Consider the following 24,598-nt stretch of genomic DNA (forward strand, 5'->3'; position numbering starts at 1 on the left):
AACCCATCTCTTCTGAGCAGTGAGAAGCCCTGAAGTGGTTAATCTCCCCTGGAATCCTCAAGCGAGAGGCATTCCTTCCTTGGGAAATTAACCCTGAGTTGGGGTCCTCTTCCTGCATTTATTTTCCAGACCAGGAAGTTACAGGAAGAGAACATAGGTGGGGTTATAGTTTAATAATATAGACTGGTAACTTTCAGTGAAACAAGTCAGATGACATTCCATTAAGGCAATTAAGTGGTCCACCAACAAAAGCTTGATCTTAGCAAACATTCCCTTCTTACAGCAATCTCTCAGTATCTTTACATATCAATCAGTAACTAGTCTGTCCTTGAGCCAGCAACCTTGCTGTGCCACAAATCCTTATCTTACAACAGAGACTTTATAGCCTGAGGAAAATTTCCTGTCCTCTGCAAGGTCAATATTTGAAACTGCAAGGCTTTGGAAAACCAGTCCCATAAAGTACATTTGCTTTATGAATCCTCTACACATATTGAACAGACAGTAGGTTATATGAATGTAAGGGTCATTTATCCTTGCTAAGGGAACATTGTGGAAGATTCTGAACGCATAGATTGTTCAGCAAGGGACCCTGAAGGGGTGGATTGTTGGGAAAATACAAAATAATGGTCAGGGCCCCTAGGATGTTCAGAACCTTGCTGAGTATCTGGTGTGGGCAGGGCCGGTGGCCATGTTGAGGCTCCATCTTTCCCTTCCAACCACTTCCACTCTGGGCTGCAGCCACTGGCAGAGGTGTTTTGGATTATGGACTTGAGTATAACGGACTAACGACTCTGATACACAGTGCTTTTGAAGACACTCCGGGAAGCCACTAGGGTGGCTGCTCCTAGCTCTGAATAAAGCCTATTCTTTCACCCACAGCTCCCAGGGCCTTTTCCTATTACCTAGCTCATAGACCTGTGTGTTGAGGGGTTTGTGACCCAGTCTGGACAATGGGCTTGAGGGGTCTGTGAGCCCTAGCCCTAAGCTTTTTTTTTTTTTTTTGTCCTTTTTTTTTTTTATGTGACCATGCTCAGCCAGTGAGTGAACCGGCCATCCCTATGTAGGATCCGAACCCGCGGCGGGAGCGCTGCTGCGCTCCCAGTGCTGCACTCTCCCGAGCGAGCCACGGGGTCGGCCCCCTAGCCCTAAGCTTTACAACTGGTTATTTTAACAAGGCTCTGACTGGAATGGCATATTTTCAGCTATGACCATACTGCTTTAAGGAATTGAGACTGACCTTCTTATGAAGCCATAAAAAGCCCCTTGGAAAGAATGGCCTGATACCTTGTCTACATGATTACAGGGTTCCTGGACTTGAGGTAAGTAAAGAATGTAACTTTCTGACAGGCCAGAATCTTGATATTTTGGGGACCTCCAGAAGAGAGAAATTCACTCAACGCATACATGTAATCACAGAGTAAGTCAAATCCTTGGGTTGGCTTTCTAAGATTCAAGAGGCTTTTGAAAATCTAATCTGAGATTCCTCATAAAAGTCCTAGCAAAGCCAACTCGGAAAGAGCCTATATGATAAATCATCATTCTTGCTGCACTTTATGCAAATAATCTGCCAGAAACTAAACTTATTTTGTAAATAAATTAGTCTTGTCATAAATATCTTTGGTAAAAATGGGAATCTTGGAGAGAAAAAATTATGTTTCATGAGAAAACTATGGTACAAATTAATAAATTCTAGCCCTGTCTTTTTAATCTGTTAGTAAAGTTTGTATCTTCCAGGCTACAACAGTCCTACATCAAGATGTAGGATTCCAACCCATCCCCTCCCAAGAGGAACTGAGTCCCTATAAATCACTAGATTAGTCAGCAAGAGATTTTTACACCTCCAAAATGTAGACAGGTACTACACCCACAGCCAGGAAGTAGATTCAGAAGAATAAGACCTCCAGCCCCTTTCTCCTGAAGAACAGGGAGGATAAAATCTCTCAGGGGGAATGAGACACGATGGGGTTAGGCCTGTGAACCAAACTGACTCCATTTTCCCTACAGAGGACATTTTGTTACAAACTGCACTTTTTCACTCCTCAGTCATGAGACCCCCAGCATGCATAATTACCCCATGGCTCTGATAAAAGTGACTGAAAGAAACCCGTTGGGTGTAACTGACCTGATAAAATAAACTGAGATAAGAACAAATATTTACTGAGTTGCAAAACCCCTTCCCCAAGGCTTGTTAAAATATAACTGTTAGCTCTGTTTAAAACTTATCATTATGTACCTATTCTTTCTATTCCCACCATCGTAAACAGTAAGTTACAGATTAACCTTAAGACCTCCTTTAGGAGTTTCATGCAGGAAACTTCTAGACCCTATCTCCCTCACAACCACCATAAAAATACCAGAAATCATCAAAGCAAGATGCTGACATCAGTTGAGGAACTACTTACCTTTAAAAAACCCTTCCCCAACTTCCCCCAGGCAGCTAGTCTGACTCCTGCATGCACAAAAAGCTTCAGGGTGACCACTACAATGACACTCATGGGTGGCAGCAGTGAGCAACACCACCATCTTGGATCTATTAAGTAGGCACAAGAAGCAAAGCCCAAACTGGGCATGCACCTATGCCTCAACCAGGAAGAATAGAATGGACCACCTCCAGAGGCACAGAAGAATGATGCTGACCTGCACTCTTTGCGGTATAAAGGACCCTGAACAGCTCCGTTTGAGAAGCTAGTTTCCCTACAGCTATCTCCCTTATGCATAAGCTCTCTTCTCTTTAAATAAAGCATTTCTTGCTTTACTATGACTTTGAGACCCAAGAACCTGGTCTGGTAACACCTTTGGTCTCAACATTATAACATTTTTCCTTTCAGGAAGAGACCTTAATATACCTACAGGAAGGAAATACCCTTCTTTACCTTATGTTAAAATACATTAACTCTTGCTTCCCCCTCTCCCCAAACACATAAAGATGGAGTCACTGGGTAAAGGCATTTTATTTAAAAATCAACACATCCTGATTGTATAAATCAGTCACTTTCCACTTCCAAGTTCCATCGCCTGTGTTTGGGAGCAGAGTGTGTGGTATTTTTCTGGGCTTAAGGTGTAAACTGACATGGTATTCAAGAACTTTTCCAGCGGACAGAGCACATCAGGGCAACCTCTTGGTACTTGCACCTGCAGAAGAGATGTCACTCAGCAGATCCACTGAGGATCCCATTTTTCTGCTGTTTTCAGCTAAGCCCAGAGGTCTGAGAGGCTCTGACCCAAGTGGTATGTGCATGCATACATATAACAGCCAGGAAGGTCCCACTACCCTGTCAGCTTCCAGAGTAAAAGCACTATTCCCTTCTTGTAAATGGCATTCAAGAAATGTTTATTGAATTGACAGAGTCAAGTCATATCCCTGAACTTGCAGAGCTAAAGGTCTCATCCCTGGGGACTGCCCTAGCCTCTGCCCTGGATATCAACACTGACAAAGCAGCCAAGACATCAAGGGTGTGACAGCACACATCACCTCCCAAAGACTCCACTATTAATTTTCAAATTAGGCTTCACAATCAGGATGTTACATCCTGGCAGAGACTCTCCAGAGAAGAGAAGGAAGGTGGCCCTGTTTCTAGAAGGAGTCTGTAAAAGAACTGGGATAAGGCCCAAGTCCTATCCTGCCACCATATGTCAAGTTTTGCCCTAGCACAGGCCACAGCCATGAGTCACCCTATGGGATTCAGAGAGCTGACTGTACCAAGAGATTCCACTGCACCTGAGGAATGGGGACCTGGTTCTAAACTGGGGGGGTGGGGTTGGGGGAAGGATGCCTAGCCACCACCCAATCCCACTTCAGAGGTCTTACCTCCCCATGGTAATAGAGTTGCACAAACCACTCCTTAGATTCCTGGTGCTGGTAGAGTTCCATGGTCAGGTCAACAGCAAATGGGGGCCATTTGTGGTCAAAAATCCCCAAAGTCATTAAGAGAGGCATCAAGGTCACATCATGAGCTGCATAGAGGTATAGCTTTCTGTAGGAGGAAACAGTGCTCCACAATTTTTTAGCTCAGAACTTTGGAGGCCAAAACACTGCCGGCCTCCTTTGAGTAAGCAACACTTGCCTCAGAAACCAGGTGATATCTAGAAATCAGCTGAGCCTGGTATAAAACTCCTCTGAAGGAAATGATGATGAGAACCCTTATTCCTACTGCTCATGTTTTCATGAGGAGGGTCCCCACTGGAGTAATTCTCCGTGCTTCTCCTTCCCACCCACTAACTCACTATTCCCCTGGTGAGTTTCACAAAAGAAACTAGCATGTGTAGCTTAGGCCCTACCTCTCTTCTTTCTTTGGGCCCTGCTAGGCTACATACAGCAAATGCTCTTCCTACTTTCAGCCATGGCATGAGTTTAGCAGGGCAAGCTCTGCTCCTTGTTGGGGAAGCTTGCACTTTGGGAGGATTAAGCTCATTTCAAAGGAATACTAATAAGCTCATTTGGCCTTCAACACATTCTCTAGATGGCTTTTTATCAGTAATAAAGGTGCTATTTTAATCTACATCTGCCTGATGCCAGTATCTATCTCTTGGAAAGGATGAAGGATTTTCTTTATTGACCTCCATCCTAGAAGACTAGCACTGGATCCTATAGTATTCTACAGATACAAGGCAGAAGGTGGAAAGATGGCAAAAGCCAGCTGTTATTGCAGACACTGTGAAGGACAGGAAAGGGCATTCACATGATTTACTATTATAAATCTTGGCCCAAAGTTACTGAATGTTCCTGTTTCAACTCACCATCCCCTACACCTCCCACACTCATCATAATTTTCTAGCTATGTGTAATCTCTCTCTCTCTCAAGAAGGTAACCTACAACAGTGCTTCTCCAACATTTGGGAGAATACAAATCACCTGGGGATCTTGTTAAAATGCAGATTCTGATTCAAAAGGTCAAGGCTGGGGCCTGAAAATCTAACAAGTTCCCAGGTGATGGTGAAGCTATTTGTCTGCAGACCACACTTTGTTTAACAACTGCCTAGGACACATGACATTCCAAATCTGTGGTCCCAGTCTGTGGTTCCAGGCTCTACAAAAGTGGCAACGGAGGGTCATGAGCCACTTCCAACATTTCAAAATGCATTACGGATATCATACCTTCTGAACACTCAGTGAAGGTGTTCAAATTAAACAATCTATTAAGCAATTATCTTCACTTTGGACTACTATAGCAAATTAGTATGATATCATAATTGGCTACTCTGACACATGCTCAGTTAGTAAGAAAAAAGGAAAAATAAATTTAGGTTCTTTTTTTCTAAAATAAAAATTTCAAAACATGGTAGGAGGGGTGCAGCAGGAAAAAAGGTAAAAACATTGTGAACCTCTTAAATATCTATCTTCAGTCACTGACAGCCTGGTTCTTGCCCCACTAAGATTTGAGTTCCCCCCTGCAGCCAGAGGCCCCGCTGCCTTCAGCTGCACAGAGCAGAGTTCCTGAACCAGGTACCTGATCTTGCCAGGTGGAGTGGCAGGGTCCACAGCTTTCAGCAAGTTGCTCTCCAGGATGTGGAGGAAGGGGCCTACTGCCATCTGAAGACTTTCCCTGTAAAAGTGAACAACATTTAAGCACCCAGCAGGCACACGGTACTCAGGGCAACCGGTTCTGTCCCCTAGGCCCTCATGAGCCCAATCAGACAGAGCTGAGAAAAAGACAAAGTTATGCATGAGGGATAGCAATGGGCAGGAAGGAGAAAAATGGTGCTGGGTCAAGTTTGAGGGCTCTCTGTGAACAAAGACTTCCAACAACAAAAGCATCGGGATACAGACCTGCTATAAACACAACTGAGATAGGAAGGACTGGGAGAGTAGTGAGTGGTAACCAGGTTAAGTTATCAAGAACTAAGCCCTGAGGAATAAAAGAACAAAGCTGGAAAGACAGGGAGTAATGATTTTCAGGAATTCCAAAAGGCCCTTAGAAAAGCAATCCGAAAGAATGACAACATCCTGAACTGTGTTTCCTATGTGCTAGGCTTCCTTCTTTTGTAGTTTAAACCATAAGGACATTATTTATTTGACTTAACGAGAAGTTCGGCAGGAGTACTCCCAGGGTGGGCTCTGTGGTTCCACCACTTTCATTTTCAGGCTGTTGCCTCATGATCACAAGGTAGCTACTGCAGCTCAAAGAGCATCCTCACAGTGGTGACAAGAGCAGGAAGATGGGGCTGGCAAGTAGCAAAAAGGCTTTGTTTTTGCGCCTCTCACTATTTATCAAAGAGAAAAAAACCCGCCTCTCCTTCAATTCCTGACCCAATCACTGACAAAAGGGAACAAGGTCGCCGTGATTGGTTAAGACCAAATCTTATTCATGGTGACTATGTGAATTGCCACCTTATAAATCAAGGAATGCTAGAGCAATGGATGAAGAGGAAGCAATCTACATGGTACGAGACATATAGTTTCCAAAAGAATGGGTACACGCCAAGCCGAATTGGATGGCATTGTGTGCTTGCAACCACTTGTCCTTGAAGAAAAAGTTTTATGAAACCACAGCTAATTGGAATGGAAAGGACAATGGCTTGAGTTCTGTTTAAAATCCTTTACACCAGGAGAAAGCAAACTATGGTGTGGGCCAAATCTGACCCGCCTACCTGTTTTTATAAAGAGTTATTAGAACACAGCCATGCTCATTTATTTGCATATTGTCTATGGCTGTTTCATGTTACAAGGGCAGAGATGAATAGTTGCAACAGAGAGTGCATGGCCCGCAAAGCCTAAAATGTTTACTAAATATGTATGTGTTGGCGAAGGGGAGAGGGCAGTGAGTGACAATTTACGTCTGAAGTCACTTCATGAACAGAAAAGGGAAGTTGGCAAGTCCTAGGGAGGGGCAGCAAGCTGAGTGGCTTGGCTGGAACCTTCTGGATGCCCTAGGCTACTGCACAAGAGGACACGCTGACTCTGAGTGGGAGGAATGCAATCAGGGGCTCTTATTCTTAAACAGACCTTGCAAATTCTTGAAATGTTAGATGCTTCGCTCCTCCCTCTCCCAGGACTATTCCTCTACTGCCCATCTCTCCCCTCTACCAAGTTACCTATTCTGAGTGCAAGCTGAATGGTCTTAAATCAATAAGAAAAAGGTGTCTTCTGAAATTTGGTAAGAAAGAAACTCTCCATTCTGGTAGTCAGCAAACAGAACCCTAAGTACCAGTAACATAGAGAAAACACAAGATTGGTAGCCAGAGGATCTGGGTTCAAGTCCTGGCTCTGTCACTTACTAGCTGAGCCTAGGCAAGGTAGCCAACATTTCTCAGCCCTAGTTTATTTATAATGCCAGAGATAATGACACCTACCTCATAGCGAGAACATGAAAATGATTTGTAAATTATAACGTGATGAATAAAGTAAGAAATAATTATTCTTCCTTAAGCTCCCCCCACCCAAATCCTTTGAACCTTAAAGCAAAAGAAAAAAGTGAGTGATTAGATAAAGTCAGTTGGGTGGTGGCTCCTGGTTCTGTATAACAGGGAATGGAAGCATTAGGTCACCAGACCCAGCTCCAGAAGTATAAGAACCCAGGGACTGCTGGTAGGCTAGCTGAATGAGGTGGTTTCAGCCTCTCCACACAAAGAGACACTAGCTGGCAGGTGTGAGTAGGCCTGATGAACCGCTCTTCCCCGTACACTCGAAGGTCTGACCAAGCGTGACTTTATGCAAGCAGCTACAGAGGCCCCTCACCTGTCTTCTCTTTGCAGGATGTACAAGGCTGTGTCCACAGCTCTCTGTTCAACCAACTGTGCAAATTTCTTCAGCATGGGGCAGCTAAGAAGGCTGTGTACCTGAAAGGGCCATGGGTACAGTTTTAGAAAGAAACGCCTCTCATTTACTGAGCCTGGCAGCTGACCAGCTTCCATAGAGCCTGCAAGGGCCTGTCTTCTCCTGGGGAGGGCCTTAATAGCTCAAGAAGTTATGTCCTTGAGGCCCTTCTGAAGTTATTCCTAGAGATATAAAAGCCTACAAAAAAAACCCTGTTTTTCCTCCCTTTCTGATGGCTCCTACCCACTCCAAAATTTAAAAAAAAAAAAAAAATTTGTATTTTTTTGAACTTAAAAAAAAAAGATGAATAAAATACAAGGCAAGGAATTCATAAATTTTTATTTTGCCCTTTTTTTCCTCAAAATGATTTCTAAAAAGTATGCCATTCAAATACATTATGTGAACTCCTTATAGCCTTGAACCTATTTTACAATAAGCACAAGGTACATTTCTGCCTTCAGGGAACACTGTCATTTTCACAAGAGAAGAAAGGAGGATCCTATACTGTCTTTGGATGTCCAACTTTTAAATCTAGAGAAAAATTGTCCATTATTTAGTCTTCTTTATCTATTTAGCACATAAAAAGAAGATTCTATAGCTAAGTAAGTTTTGAGGAAAACAGACTTAAAGGTTAACCAACTTTCTTTACTACAGGCATCTCAGATTTTTTAATATGCTGATCTGCATATAGATTCTCCAAAAAGTGACACAATAAATAAGAATTCCAACATTTTTAGACCCTAAAAGATGCTAAATGTGAAATTTGCATGTAACAATTTAGAACCCCTCCCTACCCATAATCCTTCCCTACCCATCACCCACCACACCCCGCCCTTCCAAACACACACGCTCACGTCTCAGGTATTCTGGGGAACATGCTTCAAGAAACTCCAATCTAGAGTTAAGTGTCTATGTTCCTAACTAAGTGAGGAGTCCTCCTCGATTGTTCCCTGTCCCTCCTTGATTGCTCCCTATCCCTCAGTCCCCACATCCATTCCATCTGCAAGTCCTATCACAGCTGCCTCCAAACCAGGAGGCCTTCACCCACTTCTCTCCACCCAGTTTTCACTCAGGAGCCAGCCCATCCAGGTGCCTACTACAGGCTCCCCCAACTCCAGAGCCTGGGGAAAACAGTCAACCCACCTGCTCAGCAGCCACATTGTCCAGGAGGACAAGGAAGTCCACTCCATCACTACCGTCAATGCCCATCCCTTCCTTCACCTTTTTCAAGTCCTCTGAGATTCCTGGCTGCAAAGAGGCAGCCTGCCTCCGGCCTCTGTCAAAAAATAAAAGGTAATCTTTATATTGTGTAGTGATTAACAGTTTACAAAATGTGCTTCACTCAACATTTGGGATCTCATTTAATCCTCACCACAGCCCACTGGGCTGTATTATTGCCATTTTACAGATGAGTAAACTAAGGCTCCAAGACGTCAAATGACTTGTAAAACTAAGTTAGCAAGTACCAGGGCTAGAATAAAAGGCTGGATTTTCCAAATCCTTCCCTAGCATTTATTTCTATTATACCAAAAACTATGCAAGAATGGCCCAGGTCTGTCTGAAAACAGCATTCTCTTTCTTCTATGGAATACATACTATATAATCTTAACATAACCCAGAAACACCAGAAAACTAAAATGTCATCAGCCCAAACCAATCTATCCTACGCGGCAGCATGTTGGTAAGAGAAGGAAAGTCTGTGTCTTCTGCTTGCATACCTGGATTTGCAGGTCAATGACTGGCTCAATTATCTTTTATTTAACCTGTTGGTTTCCTCATCTGCCGCACCTGAGAGCCCAGAGTTGTTGGGAGGATGATGCTTTGTAAACAGCAAAGCCACACTCATGGCTATATATGTCATCTCTCCAGCCCAGCATGTGGCTTTTCCCGGGCTTCCTGTACCTTCACTATGAGCAAGAGCTTCTTCACTTCCTGGGCAGCTGATGTTACACATGTTACATGAGTGTAACTCAATCCCTCCCATGCCTTATCCAGCAGTGGGTTAAGCCTGGGAAGACCCTCAGTACACGCAGAGTCCTGCCAGCAAAGGTGGTAAAAGGCTGTCCACCACCAGTAAGCGAGATTTCAAGGGCAGTTACCTGACTCTCTGCCTCAAGCTCCAGCAGTTTTGGTAGTTGGGGTACAAGACTTCAGAGCTTGCCTCATCAGTGTGGATGATGATGGGCCCTGGAAGGAAGGCGGGAAGCACAGGCAGGGAGAGGCTTGAGCTTGTTCTCCCCAGCATTTCCACCCCCTCTTCTTCTCTTTGTCCACAGACACTGATGGAGCTGATCCAAGACGCAGATCATCAAGGTTACTCCTTAAGAACAGTGAATGCCTTCAACATGCCCTGGCCCTGCCAATAGGAGCTTTCTCATGGTCTGAGCAATGGAGAATGCAGGTCGTAGCCTTGTTCCATCTAGCACAAGCCCTCCCATTGGGCCACAAATAAACTAGAGCAGGTACAGAACTAGATCAGACTGGTACTTTTCTGACCCCTTTCCAAAAAATCCCTGCCTCAAAGCACTATCAGCACTTGGGCATTCTAATGAAGAATGGGCCACCCCTGACTTTATCAGAACTAAATTACTCTCTTACTTCCCAAAGTTCAATACTATAGGCAAATACGGTGACTTACCACATGACAAACAGAGAAAGATGGTCACAAGGCCATAAATCCTCTGAGACCCCATAGCCTCGCCCAAAATAAAAGCCAGGCTTCTAGATGAATTGGTGTCAACCAAAGATTAAACTACAAATAATGATTCTTATGTACCTCACAACAGCTCGCTGCCACTCAGAGCTCACAAGTATTCACATCCACTCTTATCAATGAACAACAAAAGGTGCTCTAACACCTTCCCCCGATTTGCTCTGTGCCAGAGATGGCAAGTGCCTTTGGCAGGTTCTCTTTACAGACAGCTCAAGCCTGATGGCAAAAGAAACAGCTCCCATCAGCCACAATTTGGAGTTCCCTGAGGTTAATCCATGGAGTGATTAGGTAAATCTAAGTCCCAAAGAGCCATTTATTCCCAAACAAATTATTGATAGTCAGAACTCCAGGACTTTGAAAGTAGCCTATGGTAACTTTACTAGAATATCAGAATTCAAACACACTTCACTGGTCTGGACAGAAGAAGGAAACCAGACTGAAAGTCATAATAGTTTAATTTTGAATCTGCAATTAACCAGCAGGGTCACCTTGAGAAATCGCTTCCCTTCTCTGGGGCTCAGCTGTGTATCAAAGGGGTAAGACTATGTCAGCAATTTTCAATTGCTTCTAAAGCAGTGGAAGGTTTTTCTCTCCCCTCCCCTCTACTATTATGCAAAGCAGTAAAAGAAAAGGTGCTGATGGCTACAAGGTGGGGGTCCAAAGCACAGTCCACTTGCATGTCCCATGCCCTCCTTTCCTGAAGTTCCCAAGACCCCTCTGAAGAATCCTGGGCTTCTGTAGGACATGCGAAAAGAATAAACCAAATGATCAGAAGCCCTCTCTAGACACACATGTCCCCTGAGCAGCGGCTGAGCATAAAGGTGAAGAGTATGGATTCCGAACCCAGACTGCCAGAGTTTGAGTCCCAGCTCCACCATTTACCAGTTTTGTGTCCCTGGGCAAGTCAATTAGCCTCTGTGTCTCAGTTCTCTCATATGTAAAAGGAGATGATGGTACCTACCTCATAGAGTTATTACAAGAATTAAACAAGTTAATATATGTAAAGTTCTTAGAATAATGTTTGGTGATACTAAGTGTTAGAATAACAATAACTATGATTTAAACCTCTCACAAAACAATAATAACACTACAAACCTCTAATATTTCCATTTGGAGTCTGACATTGGTGTCTGGATATAGGACCTACAGTTTATTATAAATAAGGCACACTTGAGTAGATACTCAAATATATGTTGAATGAATGGCTGACCAAATGGGGCAGACCAAAACTCTCCAGTTTCCCCCACAGCCTGATTCTCTGTCGCTTACACATAACCCTCTGGACTTCTCTAGAATTTTACTCCTAAAGCAATAACCCAAAACTGTACCACTTCCATCACTGGTAGCACCTTCTGGGGTTCTCTGGGTCTATTCAAGTCCCTTGATACTAGGAAAGGCATGGAAGTAGCTGCAAAAGAAGTCTAATGGGAGTCCCAATACCTCTGGGTCCAGTGCAGGAAGCTGCTACCCAGACAGCCACACCAGAGACAGGTGATAATACTGCTTCATTCTCTGCTGGAAACCTGGGTCATCCTCAGTCTGAGACCTACCTGTAGTAAGGTTGGTGCCAAGAAGCATTTTTCCTCAGTCACACTTTTGGTGTTTCTGAGAAGAGGACATTTGCCTTTTAGAAGCTGAGCAAGTGAAAAGATTTCATAAGATCAGGCATTGTGGATTATTCTTAAGCTCAAGAGCTCCCAAGAAGTAAGGGACAGCCCATCCTGTTTGCTTTATGTTACCTAAACATGCATTGTTTGTGTTCAGCTGCCAACTCAGCCAGAATCAGTAGCAGCACCCAGTCCAGCTGGGGGTAAGGTCAGCCTCATCTGGCCTGAAGGTTCTATTATTCAAAAAATTTTTTTTAAAGTTTGATGGAAATTTTGTTTCTATTTGAGATATTGCTGAAGAAGCTAAACAAAATAATAAGAAGCGTTGCTTCATGGCACCATTTTAGTATTTTAATACTCGTGAGGTCATGATGATCTGAAGCTCAGACCGATGATTAAATGTAAATTTGAATCAATTACAAATGACAAAACGCAGCTTCATTTGATGGCCAAAAGCCCTCAATACAAGGGATCCATGAGGGAAAATAATAATGCAGTCCTTGGTGGTGAAAAGATTGGGAACCGATGATCATAATAATTCACTGGCTGAATACATCAAAACTCAAACCAGATAGACTTTCTCAACTAGAAGAGGCTGAAGAGAATGCTATTAATGCCACCTGGGTCTTGCTATGGATTATGACCAAGATCAGAGCGGTAAGAACAGTCTTGGGTCCCAGCTAAGTGTCTCCCTGCCCTTCTTCCTTTCACCTGAGCAAGAAGTGTCTCACCTAAGCAAGAAGCCCCCTGTTCTGTTCACAAGACCTGGTTAGGGCTGCCTTATACAGCTTATGTGGATGCTTGAGAGGAGAAATCAGGAGCCAGAGGCACACCAGAGCAACTGATGCATTGCTGCTGATGTAAAGGTAGGGCTGGCGAGGGCAGCATAAGGCCAGACAGGAAAAGGACCCACTAGAATAGGTACACCATGGAAGTCACATGTGCAGGAGAAGAGAGATCAAGGGATCAGGCACCAAGAAAGAGAGAGGGGCTTTGGAAATGAGAACAAAGAGCTCCTCAGGGACAGGGGCTGACTTTTAGACCCCAAACACGAACCTTCTTTCTGACGTTGGAAAAGCCCAGCCAGCAAACAACGGGTAGACTCCAGATTCCGAAAAATGTTAGTGGAACGAACTCTGGAAAAAATTAAAAGGTAGAGAAACTCATAAAAGAAGCATTTAATTACACTCACTCTACCTTATTCCATCTGGCAGTCTTTCAAGACTACAAAAGGGGAGCTACGTGGCTAGGAAGAATACTCTTTGTGGGATGACTGCCCCCAGGGGACTTGAAGGCCAATGAATGAGACCTCCAGTGACCACCTGTTTACAGGATCTTGTGACATGAGGGTAGCTGCATCATGACAAGCTGTCCCTCAAACTACCTTAGGTGAGAGTGAGAACCATCTGGGTGTCAGGACAGGTTTCCTCATGCTCAAGACCTTAAATTGGGTGCAACACCCCCTTTTCAAGAGACTCACAAGACCTCCTGTGGGTTGAACGTTGGTGAAAGAAAGGGGATGTCCTCCACATAGTTCTTCCTCAGTCTCTCTCCCAGGGCAAACATCTGTTGCATGCCCACCTTGGTCAGCTGCCCAGCAAACATGCCCCCCTGAAGTGGGGAAGAAAGATAGAGAAGAGTGAAAACATCTGACAGTCTGCTGAACTCAGCCCAGAGAAAACCATCCAAGCTTTGCAGTGGGCTCTCCAGAACAGGCAGCATAGCTTACCTTCAGGGTGGTCTCATGGTACTGAGAGTCATGAGGAGAATGTGGCTTTGGGCCACCAGTTAGACTGGTGACAGTATAATCCAATTCAGTTTGGGGTGGGACCTCTAATAGCTGGGGTTTCCACTCTACCTGTTGTGACCACAAAAAACAACATATTGTATAAAAAGGTTCTTGAAACTTACAGCATTAACATCCATCAGCACTGGGAACACATGGATGGAATCGCTCCCCACACTAAGCCTGAAACCTACACCTGAAACCTACTCCTCAGAGGGAAGAAAAGAAACTTTAACTCTAGCTCCAATTAAGGGAAGAAAAGACTGTGATTTTTATTCCAGTTGTCCTTAGCCCAAGTCCTGTTGCTGCTATGCTAGTACTGTTAAGGTGCTCTAGCACTAAGCCCACACTAAAACAAAGGGGAGAAGAAGCCAGAATGCCTGGTGTACAAATACTTGATGAATGGATGAATGAATGAATGAATGGATGAATGAATGAATGAATGAATGAATGAGTGAATGAAATATGATCTCAGTGATCATATGTTTGTAAGAATCTCTAAGGAATCAATCTGCAAGTTTCTGGCCCCCGCCCCCCAAATGACTCTACTAATTATCCCTTGTAACTACCACATATTTCCTTTCCTTTCATCCAGTTTCTGAAATGGACATCTGCCATGTAAGAAGCCTTTGTTTCTTCATTATCTTTATTCCTTCAAATCTGGCTCGTGCCCCAACTGTACTGTAATGTCTTTCAAAACATCACAAGTGGCCACAGGTCTCACTGCGTCAACTGCCCATAAAATTCTTATACTCGTTGAGTCTGATGTGATTACCTCAATTTAAAAACAAGTCTTTTCTTCTAATCGCATATACCAGCTCCTCTTCCCAACCTACTATGTCTCTCTCAATGCTATCACAATTCTCCTAGGCCCCAAAACTCAAACCTCTGACTCCCTGCTGCTCCACCCTCCCCACACCAAGCCCTGTTGTTATACAGCTAGGAAACAAGTCATCCCCAATGGTCCTTCCATTATCTTACTGTCAGAGTATAAACCTTATCACTCCCTCCCTTCCACACCAACCCCAGACACACGTAACCACTCACTAATTTATCCTTTTAAAAAATTTATCCTTTTAAAAAATTATTATTACAAATTTATTATTATTACCACTACAAATAAATAACAATAATAAATTATTACTAATTTATCCTTTTAAAAATTATTCATTTCATTAAAAAATTTTTTAAATTTTTTTTATTCTTACTTTTATTTTTATCAGCTTGATGTTTGCCCATTGTTTTTATTTTTTTTTATTTTTCTATTTTTTTATTGAATCGTAATTGATTATACATATTTTGGGAGTTCAACGTTGACTAAGTTGATCAATATTATAAGCATATATATTATTACAAATCATACTTATTCTTTATGCCCCTTGTCCAATCTCTCCCCTTCCTCCTCTCGCTCTACCCTCCCCACTCTAATTGCCCTAGATTTCTTCTCTCCTTCTGAAAGAGTAACAGTTACTCTGTTGATTTGTTGCCTAGATGATCTGTCCAGTGCTGAGAGGTGTGTTCAGGTCCCCCAATATTATCATAGAGCAGCTGCTTCTTCTGTCACTCTGGAATGGGCTTTGTGGAGAGAGACATCCTCTTCTTTTCTTTGATCTCTGCTGGTGACTCTCTTTGTGTCACTGCACTCGAGTGGATGGTGGACCATCTGCACAGTAGCTGTGGAGTCTAGCCGCTTTTGCAGCAGCTGTGGCTATGGTGGTGGCTGTGGTGGGCCACCCATATGGAAGTGGTGTTTTGGCGTGCTCCTTGCCTGGTTGTGGGAGGAGTGGTCAGTCCCCAGCTCCATATGTTTTTACATTCTAAGTTATTGTTGCAGAGCAGTTGGGTGGGGAAGGAGGAAAGAAATAGGGTGGGAGAAGGAGGAGGGGGGGACATGGTTGAGGCCCATGGCACCCCCATCATTATTGCAGAGGAGACCAGGGGCTTCCAGCGGTGGCTTGGTCATTGCTGGGCTAAATGCAGATGTCAGGGGGGTGTGGCTGAAGCCCTCAGCCCCCCACCTCCCTGGCTCAGGAGACCAGGGGGCTTCCAGCAGTGGTTCAGTGGTCGTCACTGGGCTGGTTGCAGATGTCAGGGGAGTGTGGCAGAAGCCCTTGGCCCCCCACTGCCCTGGCTCAGGAGCCTGGGGTGCTTCCTGGGGCAGTTCAGTCGTCATCACTGGGCTGGTTTTGGGTGTTGGGGGAGTGTGGCCGAGGCCCAAGGTACCCCACTGTCCTGGCTCAGGAGCCCAGGATGCTTCCTTTGGAGCTCGGCAGTCATTGCTGGCTGCTTGTGGGTATTGCGGGGCATGGCTGAGGCCCCTGGCCCTCCCTCCTCCCTGGTTTGGGGGCCCAGGGGGCTTCTGGTCCTTCTAAGTTTTATAGGTGTTCTTTGGTGATGTGGGACCTTTACTAGTTAATATCAAAATTTGTCTCTGGTCTGTGGGTATTTTGTTTTTTCTTTCAGTACTGTGTTAGATTAGTTGCAGTTCCCACCACTTAAACTCTACACTGGAACTAATTTGTTGCCCTTTCATTACTTTAAAAATGGGGGAACTTCCTGTGGGGACCAGCACTTGAGCCCCGCAGTTGAGCTAAATGGCTGCTTTGCTGCTGATTCTCTGGGGAAGCCTTTTTGTGCAGCTAGGGTTTTAATGGTTGACTTTGTAGGTACTTCCGGGTCTCATGAAATCTGGTACACCCGGATTGTGTGTAAACACTGGTCTGGACATAAGTCTTTTCAGCAAACTGCTCCCCCTGCAGTTCTATATTCCTGACCAGTCTCCACAGAGTGGTCCTGTGCTGATTTGGGGGCAGATCATCTGTCCATGCTGTGCCCCAGTGCTGCCCTGGTGGGCCCATCTCCCCCACCGCCCACACTCCAAACACTTCCCATGGGATGGGCCATGCACCGGTCTCTTGCAATGACTTACCTGCCTCTGAGTGGCTTCTTTTTTCTGTTGCTATGGCTCTTCACTCCTATTTGGGTCCGCAGGAACCCTGTTAGTGGTTCTGCTGGCCTGAGGGCCATCAAGGACCTAATCTCCCCTGCTGCCTCCAAGCAACTTCATCCAAATGGTACAGCTGTGGCTTTTGCCAGCTCTTGCTCCATGCACTCACCAGCTCCAGCTTTGAAGCAGCTGGGATTTGAAATGGTGGGAGTGTTCTTTTCTTTCTCTCATCATGGCTTCTCCTGCCTTCATGAACTTCATAGGTCTCTCCTCCTCTTACCCTGAGCTCTAGAGGGGGCTCTAACCTGGCTGTAGTTGCTTTTTAATAGTTGTAAGTTGGCTGATTTGTGGGAGAGTGACACTGGTGACTGTCTGTTCCGCCATCTTGACCAGAAGCCCTTAATTTTATTTTTAATTGACAAATAATAATTGTATATATTATATATTTATGGGGTACTATGTGATATTTTAATATATGTTTACATTGTGGAATGTAAAAAAAATCAAACTAATTAACAAATCCATCACCTCACATACATGTTGAATATCCTTTATCCAAAATGCGTGGGACCAGATTTCCATTGTACCAGTTGAGCATCCCAAATCCAAAAGTCCAAAATTCCAAAATGCTGGAATGAGCATTTCCTTTGAGTGTTATATCAGTGCTCAAAAATTTTTGGATTTTGGAGCATTTTGGATTTCAAATTTTCAGATTTAAGATGTTCAACCTGTACTTATCATTTTTATGTAGTGAAAACATTTAAACTCTACTCTTTTAGTAATATTTATAGAATCTAAAAAAGTTGAACTCAGGGCTGGCCCGTGGCTCATGTGGGAGAATGTGGTGCTGATAACACCAAGGCCACGGGTTCAGATCCCTATATAGGGATGGCTGGTTAGCTCACTTGGGAGAGCATGGCGCTGACAATACCAAGTCAAGGGTTAAGATCCCCTTACCAGTCATCTTTTTTAAAAAAAGAAAAAGAAAACAGTTGTACTCACAATAGAGAGTAGAATGGTGGTTATTAGAGTTGGGGGAGGTGTATAGATGAGGAAAGGAGAGATGTTGATCAAAGGGTACAATGTTTCAATTAGAAAAAGTAAGCTTTAGTCATCTCTTATACAGAATGGTGACTATAATAAATAATGCATTGCATATTTCAAAATCACCTAATCAACCTTGCTAAGCCACTTTCATCATATCAATAGCTTTTTCCTAATGTTTCAAGGTAAGCATCTGGCCTTCAAGGACTTCTACAGCATGGCCCTGTACCCAGCGGCACTGCCTCTCTCCCCCCATCCTCCCCAGACCCTGCCCACTGTGTCCTCTGTATCTTCTTTCAGCTTGCTTCCTTGCCTGGAGGAACTCTTGCTCTTATCTGCTCATCCAGCTTTCCTCCAGTGTTCAAGGACAGCTCAAGTCTTACTTCCCCGTAAGTGACTACAGCTTTCAGTGGTTGTCTTCTTAACCTGAATTCTTACAACCCTTACAATGAAAAGAACAATATTCAACTCAATTTCCTACTACTTCGTTTTGTTTTAAAACATTTGAAAACCTACTATGTCACATATCATCATATGTATCTTCACTCAACCCAGAACTATACCAGAAGAGTGCCATTGGGAGTCTCAGATGCTTTTTGCACAGAGAAAGCCCTCCATTCTTCCAGAAGTCATCTTCTCAGTCCCAACTGCACCCACTCTCCAGCACCTGAGCCTCCTCCCCACTGGTGCCACACTAGCTGATATCAAAAGACCAGGGGTTCACAGAAAGGCCTTCCTTCCTTCACAGTTCTCATCCTCTGACCCGCTTGGATAAAACCCATCTAGGGCTCAAAGCTGCATAATGGCCCCATCTGCTCTCTGGCACCCCCTCACCACTTCTTGCCTGCCCTACACACTTACTCTCTAGCCACACAACTTTGTTTCCTTTAGCATCCTTCTCACACCTCCCAGACTTTCAACATCATGTTTCTTCTATCTGGAATTTTCTTTCCCCTTTCATCTGGAAAGACTCTTGTTCATTCCATAAGACTCAAATATTCTCAGAAGCCCTAACCACAGCCCTATACTTTCACAGTAGCCTTGGTGGCTCTCATGAGTAGCCTTTACCAAACTATATGTGAAGAGCTCCTTTACTGGTCTGTCCTGTTCAGTACACTTAGCTTCCTGAGACCAGAGACTGGGTCATCTATTGACCTCTATATTCTGTATGCCCAACAAAGGGCCTGGCACACAGTAAGTAAAATTAATAGCTCTGACAGTTTGCCAGGTCTTGTAGAAGATATCAAGCTTGAGATAATTCGACCTTGCCTCCCCTGGGTTTTCAGGTTAGTAGAGAAAGCAAGCTCTGAATGTAAATGATAGCAATACCATAATAGAAACTGACATGCGCTGCAAGAAACCAGATGAAGGCCATCATAGTTCAAAGGCACCACAGACCTTCTCTTTTGGCTGGGGAAAAATTTCATGGAAGGAATGGGATTTAGATAAGCACAGACCTGGGCTTGTGAGTAAGAGGTAGGTAAGAAGAGAGAGTGGCATTCAAATTCTAAGAATAGCTAGAAATCTTGAGCAAAACAGAGATGATGAATGATATGTACAGCAAGCAAGTGGTTTGGTTTGCCTCAACCTGGAATGATTTTCAAACTTTTAAATTAGCAAATATCAAGCAAAGTTTAACTGTAAATTTCAATATATAAAGGCAAAAACTGGAATCTTTCTAGTTGAACTAGGAATGGGCATCCGGAGTCCCAGCCACTCGGCATCCCCCTAGCCCATGGGCTCCTCGGAAACCAGCAGTATTTGTCACAAGTAGAATGGGAAGACTAGATGCAGAAAAGTCAATTCTAAGAATGTCTGTGATAGTTTATGTGAGAGCGTAAGGCCTCATCTAAGGCAGCAGGAAAAGAAGTAGATGTACGACATCAGAGTTAGACTTGGCAAGTGAGTAAATAAAAGCTTTATTTGGGGGCTGCGTTGGCAGGCAAACAAGGAAGAATAAAGAAAAAATTACTTTGCTTTCAGGTCCGTGTTCCTAAGGTGACAAGGGTAATGGAGGTACTCCTTGACTAAGAACAAGACCGAGATAGAAGACCAGCTGGAAAGTTGAGTTCAGTTTTGGGCATTTTAAGTTTGAGATACCTCTTTTGTGTTCCCAGTACTCGCAGTATATCCCTATAATTAAAATCTGTTTTGTTTCTCATTTACCATGTTGTAAACTTCTTTAAAGCTGAGACAAAATTATCCATCATTGTCAATTCAGTGTCTAGCACAGGGCCTGACACATAGTTCCACAGAGCTGGTCAGCCTCACTAAGAAGTCACCTCCTGTTAGGCACATTCACCAGTAGAGGACCTTTGGTATTTCCCAGGAAACAACTCCTGACGTCCAGGTCATGTTCAGACTAGAGTGCACAGTTTTAGATTTTCAGTAATGAGTTTCATATATGATGTCCACCTCACATACACACTCTCATTCTTATTTCCTGCTCTTCAGCTTCTAACTTAATAATTTTACTTATTTTATTTATACCCCATCTTCAAGAAGTAACTTAAAGTAGACGATAGTAATACCTAAAATATGTTAGGACAACCAATACAAAGCAGGCAAGAAAGACAAAAGCAAACAAATGCAGGGACAAAAAAAATGCATGCAGTAATAAGGTTACTAAAAAATGCATACCATGAAGATCCATATATTTATTATAGGTGGGCCACAGATTCAGCACTAAGCTTTCTGGCTGTTACGTAAAAGGAGAAATTTGATCAACTAGTCAAGTTTAAAGATAAAGACAAAAGCAAGCCAACTGTTCAGGAAAAGCACACCATTTCTAATGCAAACAGACAAATTCCTCCTAAGGGTCCTCATAAAGAAGATAGAGTAATATAATGAACATCTTTTCAGCAGTCACAGCAATGAGTTCTGTGGGATTGTTTCTCCTAGTTCCTTCAAAACAGAATGATAGCATCTCACCAAAGTACATTTCAGTGAAGGCAATTCAGTACTGGGATCGAGATGTTACATTCCACGTAAAAGAAAAAATCTACATAAAAGTAAATAAAAACCTTCCAGGCACAGACTTTAGAATAAAGAAACAGTTTTAAACATGGCTATATACCAGCATCGATAGGAAATTTTTTAAATGTTACTGATGCCTAAGCCCCTCCCTGGGCTAATCACATGTGGCACTTCCTGGGGCGGGGACCCCACTTTTTTAATGCTATACAGTCCAGATATTCTAAAGCTTCACCAAAGAAGCTTTTACAATATCTGGATGCCCTGGCCCAATTAAATTAGAATCTCTGGGAGGGAAATCCAGGCATCAGTATTTTTCTAAAGCTCACCAGTTGAATTCAATGTCCCACCGAAGTTAAGAACCATCAATCCAGAGGAATGGATGAACTGACTGACATAACCTTCATGCAGTGCTTCCTGAATACTGCTTTTCCCAGCTGAGCTTTAGATAAGTGTCAAGCAAAATGATACTGACATTATGTTTCCTGGCTCATTCATACTGTCAAATAAATAAGGACCAACTTCTTTAATCAACAGTGGAACTGGGGTAGGTTGGACTTTATTTTATAAAACTGAGGAACCTGCCTAGGTGGGGGTCATCATGCCACTGTCTGGAGGGAAGTTGAGGCAAACCTGAAAGCAGGGACAAATCTTTTCTTTTGAAAGTATACTTTGTATTTACTCTAATAATCAGGAAAAAATGTCCAATCAAGTTTCAAAATCTTATTTCCAAAGCACAGATAAAATCTTTTAGCAAGACAGGTTAAACCAACAGCCATTCAAACCATGAAAAAATAATTCAATAAAACATCTAGTTTTAAACAATGCTACTTTCTGAGGATTTATAACTGAATGAAGTGACATGTCACATATGTTTATCTATAAACCAGTTAGAAGTCAGGAAACATGTGCCAAAGGCAATTTTAATTTTAGAATTGTTGTCAGGCAGTCCCTTCTGAATATAATTAATAGCAGAACCAAGAAGATTAGAAAGTCCCAATAACAACCTCTCAAATTTGATCTTGAAAAGAAAACCTGAAAGAGAATATCCAGAAACAAGTTATAGGAGACTGATGACACTCGCTCATAGCCTAAATTGAAAGACAGTTAGTTCCACCCCTGGCTTTTATGCACAAGACTTTATATTAGATAACCAAAGATGTTTAAAGCATCTGCCTCAAGTCTGGAGAATATGATAAGGCAGGAGAGGTAATGTGCCTCCTCTAAATGCAAAGCAAGGCCATGGACTCAGATGTTTCACACTCTGTGGCTATACAGATAAAGGATGAATGAAGCTCATATTCTAAGCTACAACATCCCCTGCCACCGTAAAGGCAGGAGATACCCATCACACACCCACTGGCACAGGAGAAAGCCCTAAAAGAATCTAAAACTTTTGCCAGGGCCTTCAAGCAGCACATATACTGTACATACTAGGTCCATGCCTAGATATTTACACTTTTATTCTCCATTGCCTCTGATAACTTTGACTTTAACATGAACATTATATTCCTATATATTATTTTCCAGCCCTTCTGTAACAAGAATAAATGGAGAAAAGTGGGGGGGGGGGGATGTGCACAAGAGACAGGCTATGTGTGTACAAAATGATAAGGAACATTGAATGATTTAATATAAAAAGGCAAAGTAAGGTACTGAAAAAAGACCAAAGCATCGATAAGAAATTCCAGTACCAGATATTAAGTGGTATAGTCATATTAAGGATAACTAGAAACCTGGTAATAGAATTAAGTGCCTGCCAAAATGTATTTATTTATGTAGGAAGTGCTTTAGAGGTTTGATTTCATGTGTGGCCAGCTTTAAAAACTGGGTTTTTAGTCATACAGTGTGAAGACACAACCCTCAGGGTTTCTGGAAGGCAATTATGATCATAAAGAATATTCCTGTTGCTCTTCACTAGGTCTTCCTGCTATGAAAGGTCACATCCAGAAAGGATAATGATTTTTTAAAATTATTATTATTATTATTTGTGCTTTAATCACAATTACCCTGAACAAACCAGGCAGATTTTAAGACATAGCCACAAGACTAGACAATTTTTTCCTACCTGAAATCCCTTCCTTCAGGTTTATAAATCTGAAATAGAAAAGGAGAACCCCAAGAAACAGAACTGCTTACCAAAAAGCCTTCAAGAAATCTCAAATGGTCTCCAGCAAAACCTGAGGGAAGTTGTTGTAAAATCTGTTCCCAAAGGCATCAATCTCTATCATCCACTATGATCCCAGTTAGGGTGGTTTCCGTCCCAGAGGCCCACAGTCACACAAAAGTGCACTGCACCCTGGTACTCAAGTTCACCCATACACTTGTTAGAAATGCTGAATCTCTGGCCCTATCCCACACCTGCAGAATCAGAATCTGTACTTTAACAAAATCCCCAGGTGATTCTTTTGCACCTTCAGCAGTTCAGCACTACCGGGTGTGACTTCGGGGTGAAACTAGAAGTTCCAGGGCTGTGCTACACCCTGAGAGGCCATGCAGCGTTGCGGGTAGAGGAGCGCCATGCCAGCACCTTTGCTCCAGAGACTAGGGAGGAACTGGCTACTGCTGTCTTCCCTTCGTCTGGGCCCAACTCCGAAGGCGTGTGTTGGGGCGAGGCACCTGGCTCGCCACACGGTCCTCGCCCCACCAGCCCCCGCCCGGGCCGACCTCTCACCTGTTCCTCCTGCGGGAGCTGCTTGAGAGGGGTCCGCGCCCCGTGTCGAAACACGACCTGAACCATCTTCAGCTCCAGCAGGCTGCGGTCGACCGGATGCTGGCCGTCGGCACCCCGCAGCTCGGCTAGGGCCACCCGCCGCTGGTGGAGGCAGTACGCCAGCGAGGTCAGGACCCCAGCCGGGGCCCACACGCGCATGCTGAAGACGCCGGTGATCATGGTGGTGGCCCCTTGGCTACCGTCGGGGGTGAGGCTGCAGGAGGTGAACACAAGCCCTCCGCGGGTGCCGGGGCTCAGCGGCCGCCCCCAAGTTCGTGGGAACTGGCGGGCGCGCACATCAAGCCCCCCAACAAGCGGGGACCGCTGCGACTCCCGGCCCTGAGAGAGACCCCAAGGAGGAGCGTGGGGCAAGAAGCGGAGGTGGGAGCAGCGAAGACTCCTTGGGAGTTTTAACCCGGGTCGGTGTTGGCCGCTCCTGCTGCGGACTGGCCTGCGGGAGGGACTTGGATCCGTATCTTCCGACTTTTAGGGAACCTTAAACTTGTATTTCAGGTTTAGTCTCCAGCACTCCTAAAGGAACCAGCCTTGAGTTCCTCGGCGGCAGCGGCTCGAACTACCACAGACGACTGACGCCACTGTTCCATAAGCAAGCTCCCACCACCCTCCTTACCCACCCAGAGACCTGTCCCAAGTGGACTCGCGCAGAGCAGCACGAGTCCTGCGGTGACTCCTCATCCGGAGAATCAGAGTTGTGAGACTGCAACTCCCACAAGGCTGCGCGCGCCGGGGGCCTCCCCCGCCCTGCAGGGGGCGGACTTTACCCGCCGAGGCAGCCGGCCTTGCCCCTCAGGCGCAGCCAGTCTGTCTCCAGGTCTGGGTGGCTCATGGAGCCTGGGAGGACTGAGGAGTGGGAATGAATCTGTCGGGCCAACGAGTTTGCCAGGAGGGGATAGAGAGGAAACGCGAGGACAGGGGTGGAATTGGGTGGTGGGGGGAGTAGTTTGAGTCTAGTTTTGAGTATAGAAGAGTTTCTTGAAGTCCTGGAAGCTGGGGTGCTGAAGCTAAGAGCAGAGACACCTACTGAGTGATTACCATTTGCGA

At 44.2% G+C, this 24,598-nt stretch overlaps 1 protein-coding gene across 1 annotated transcript; it reads right to left on the bottom strand.

The window, feature by feature from the left end:
- Positions 1 to 2,950: 2,950 nt before the first annotated feature.
- ACP6 (acid phosphatase 6, lysophosphatidic) lies at positions 2,951 to 24,189 on the bottom strand. Its single transcript, XM_063106090.1, has 10 exons — positions 23,498 to 24,189; positions 13,803 to 13,931; positions 13,554 to 13,684; positions 13,130 to 13,209; positions 9,853 to 9,940; positions 8,897 to 9,029; positions 7,676 to 7,776; positions 5,448 to 5,543; positions 3,809 to 3,974; positions 2,951 to 3,132 (listed from the first exon to the last, which is right to left on the bottom strand). Exons 1-10 carry the CDS (start codon positions 23,714 to 23,716, stop codon positions 2,989 to 2,991), a joined length of 1,287 nt encoding a protein of 428 aa, XP_062962160.1. The 5' UTR covers positions 23,717 to 24,189; the 3' UTR covers positions 2,951 to 2,988.
- Between the last annotated feature and the right edge of the window lie 409 nt (positions 24,190 to 24,598).

The sequence above is a fragment of the Cynocephalus volans genome, chromosome 8, assembly GCF_027409185.1.
Source record: "Cynocephalus volans isolate mCynVol1 chromosome 8, mCynVol1.pri, whole genome shotgun sequence".
NCBI classification, from domain to species: Eukaryota; Metazoa; Chordata; class Mammalia; order Dermoptera; family Cynocephalidae; genus Cynocephalus; species Cynocephalus volans.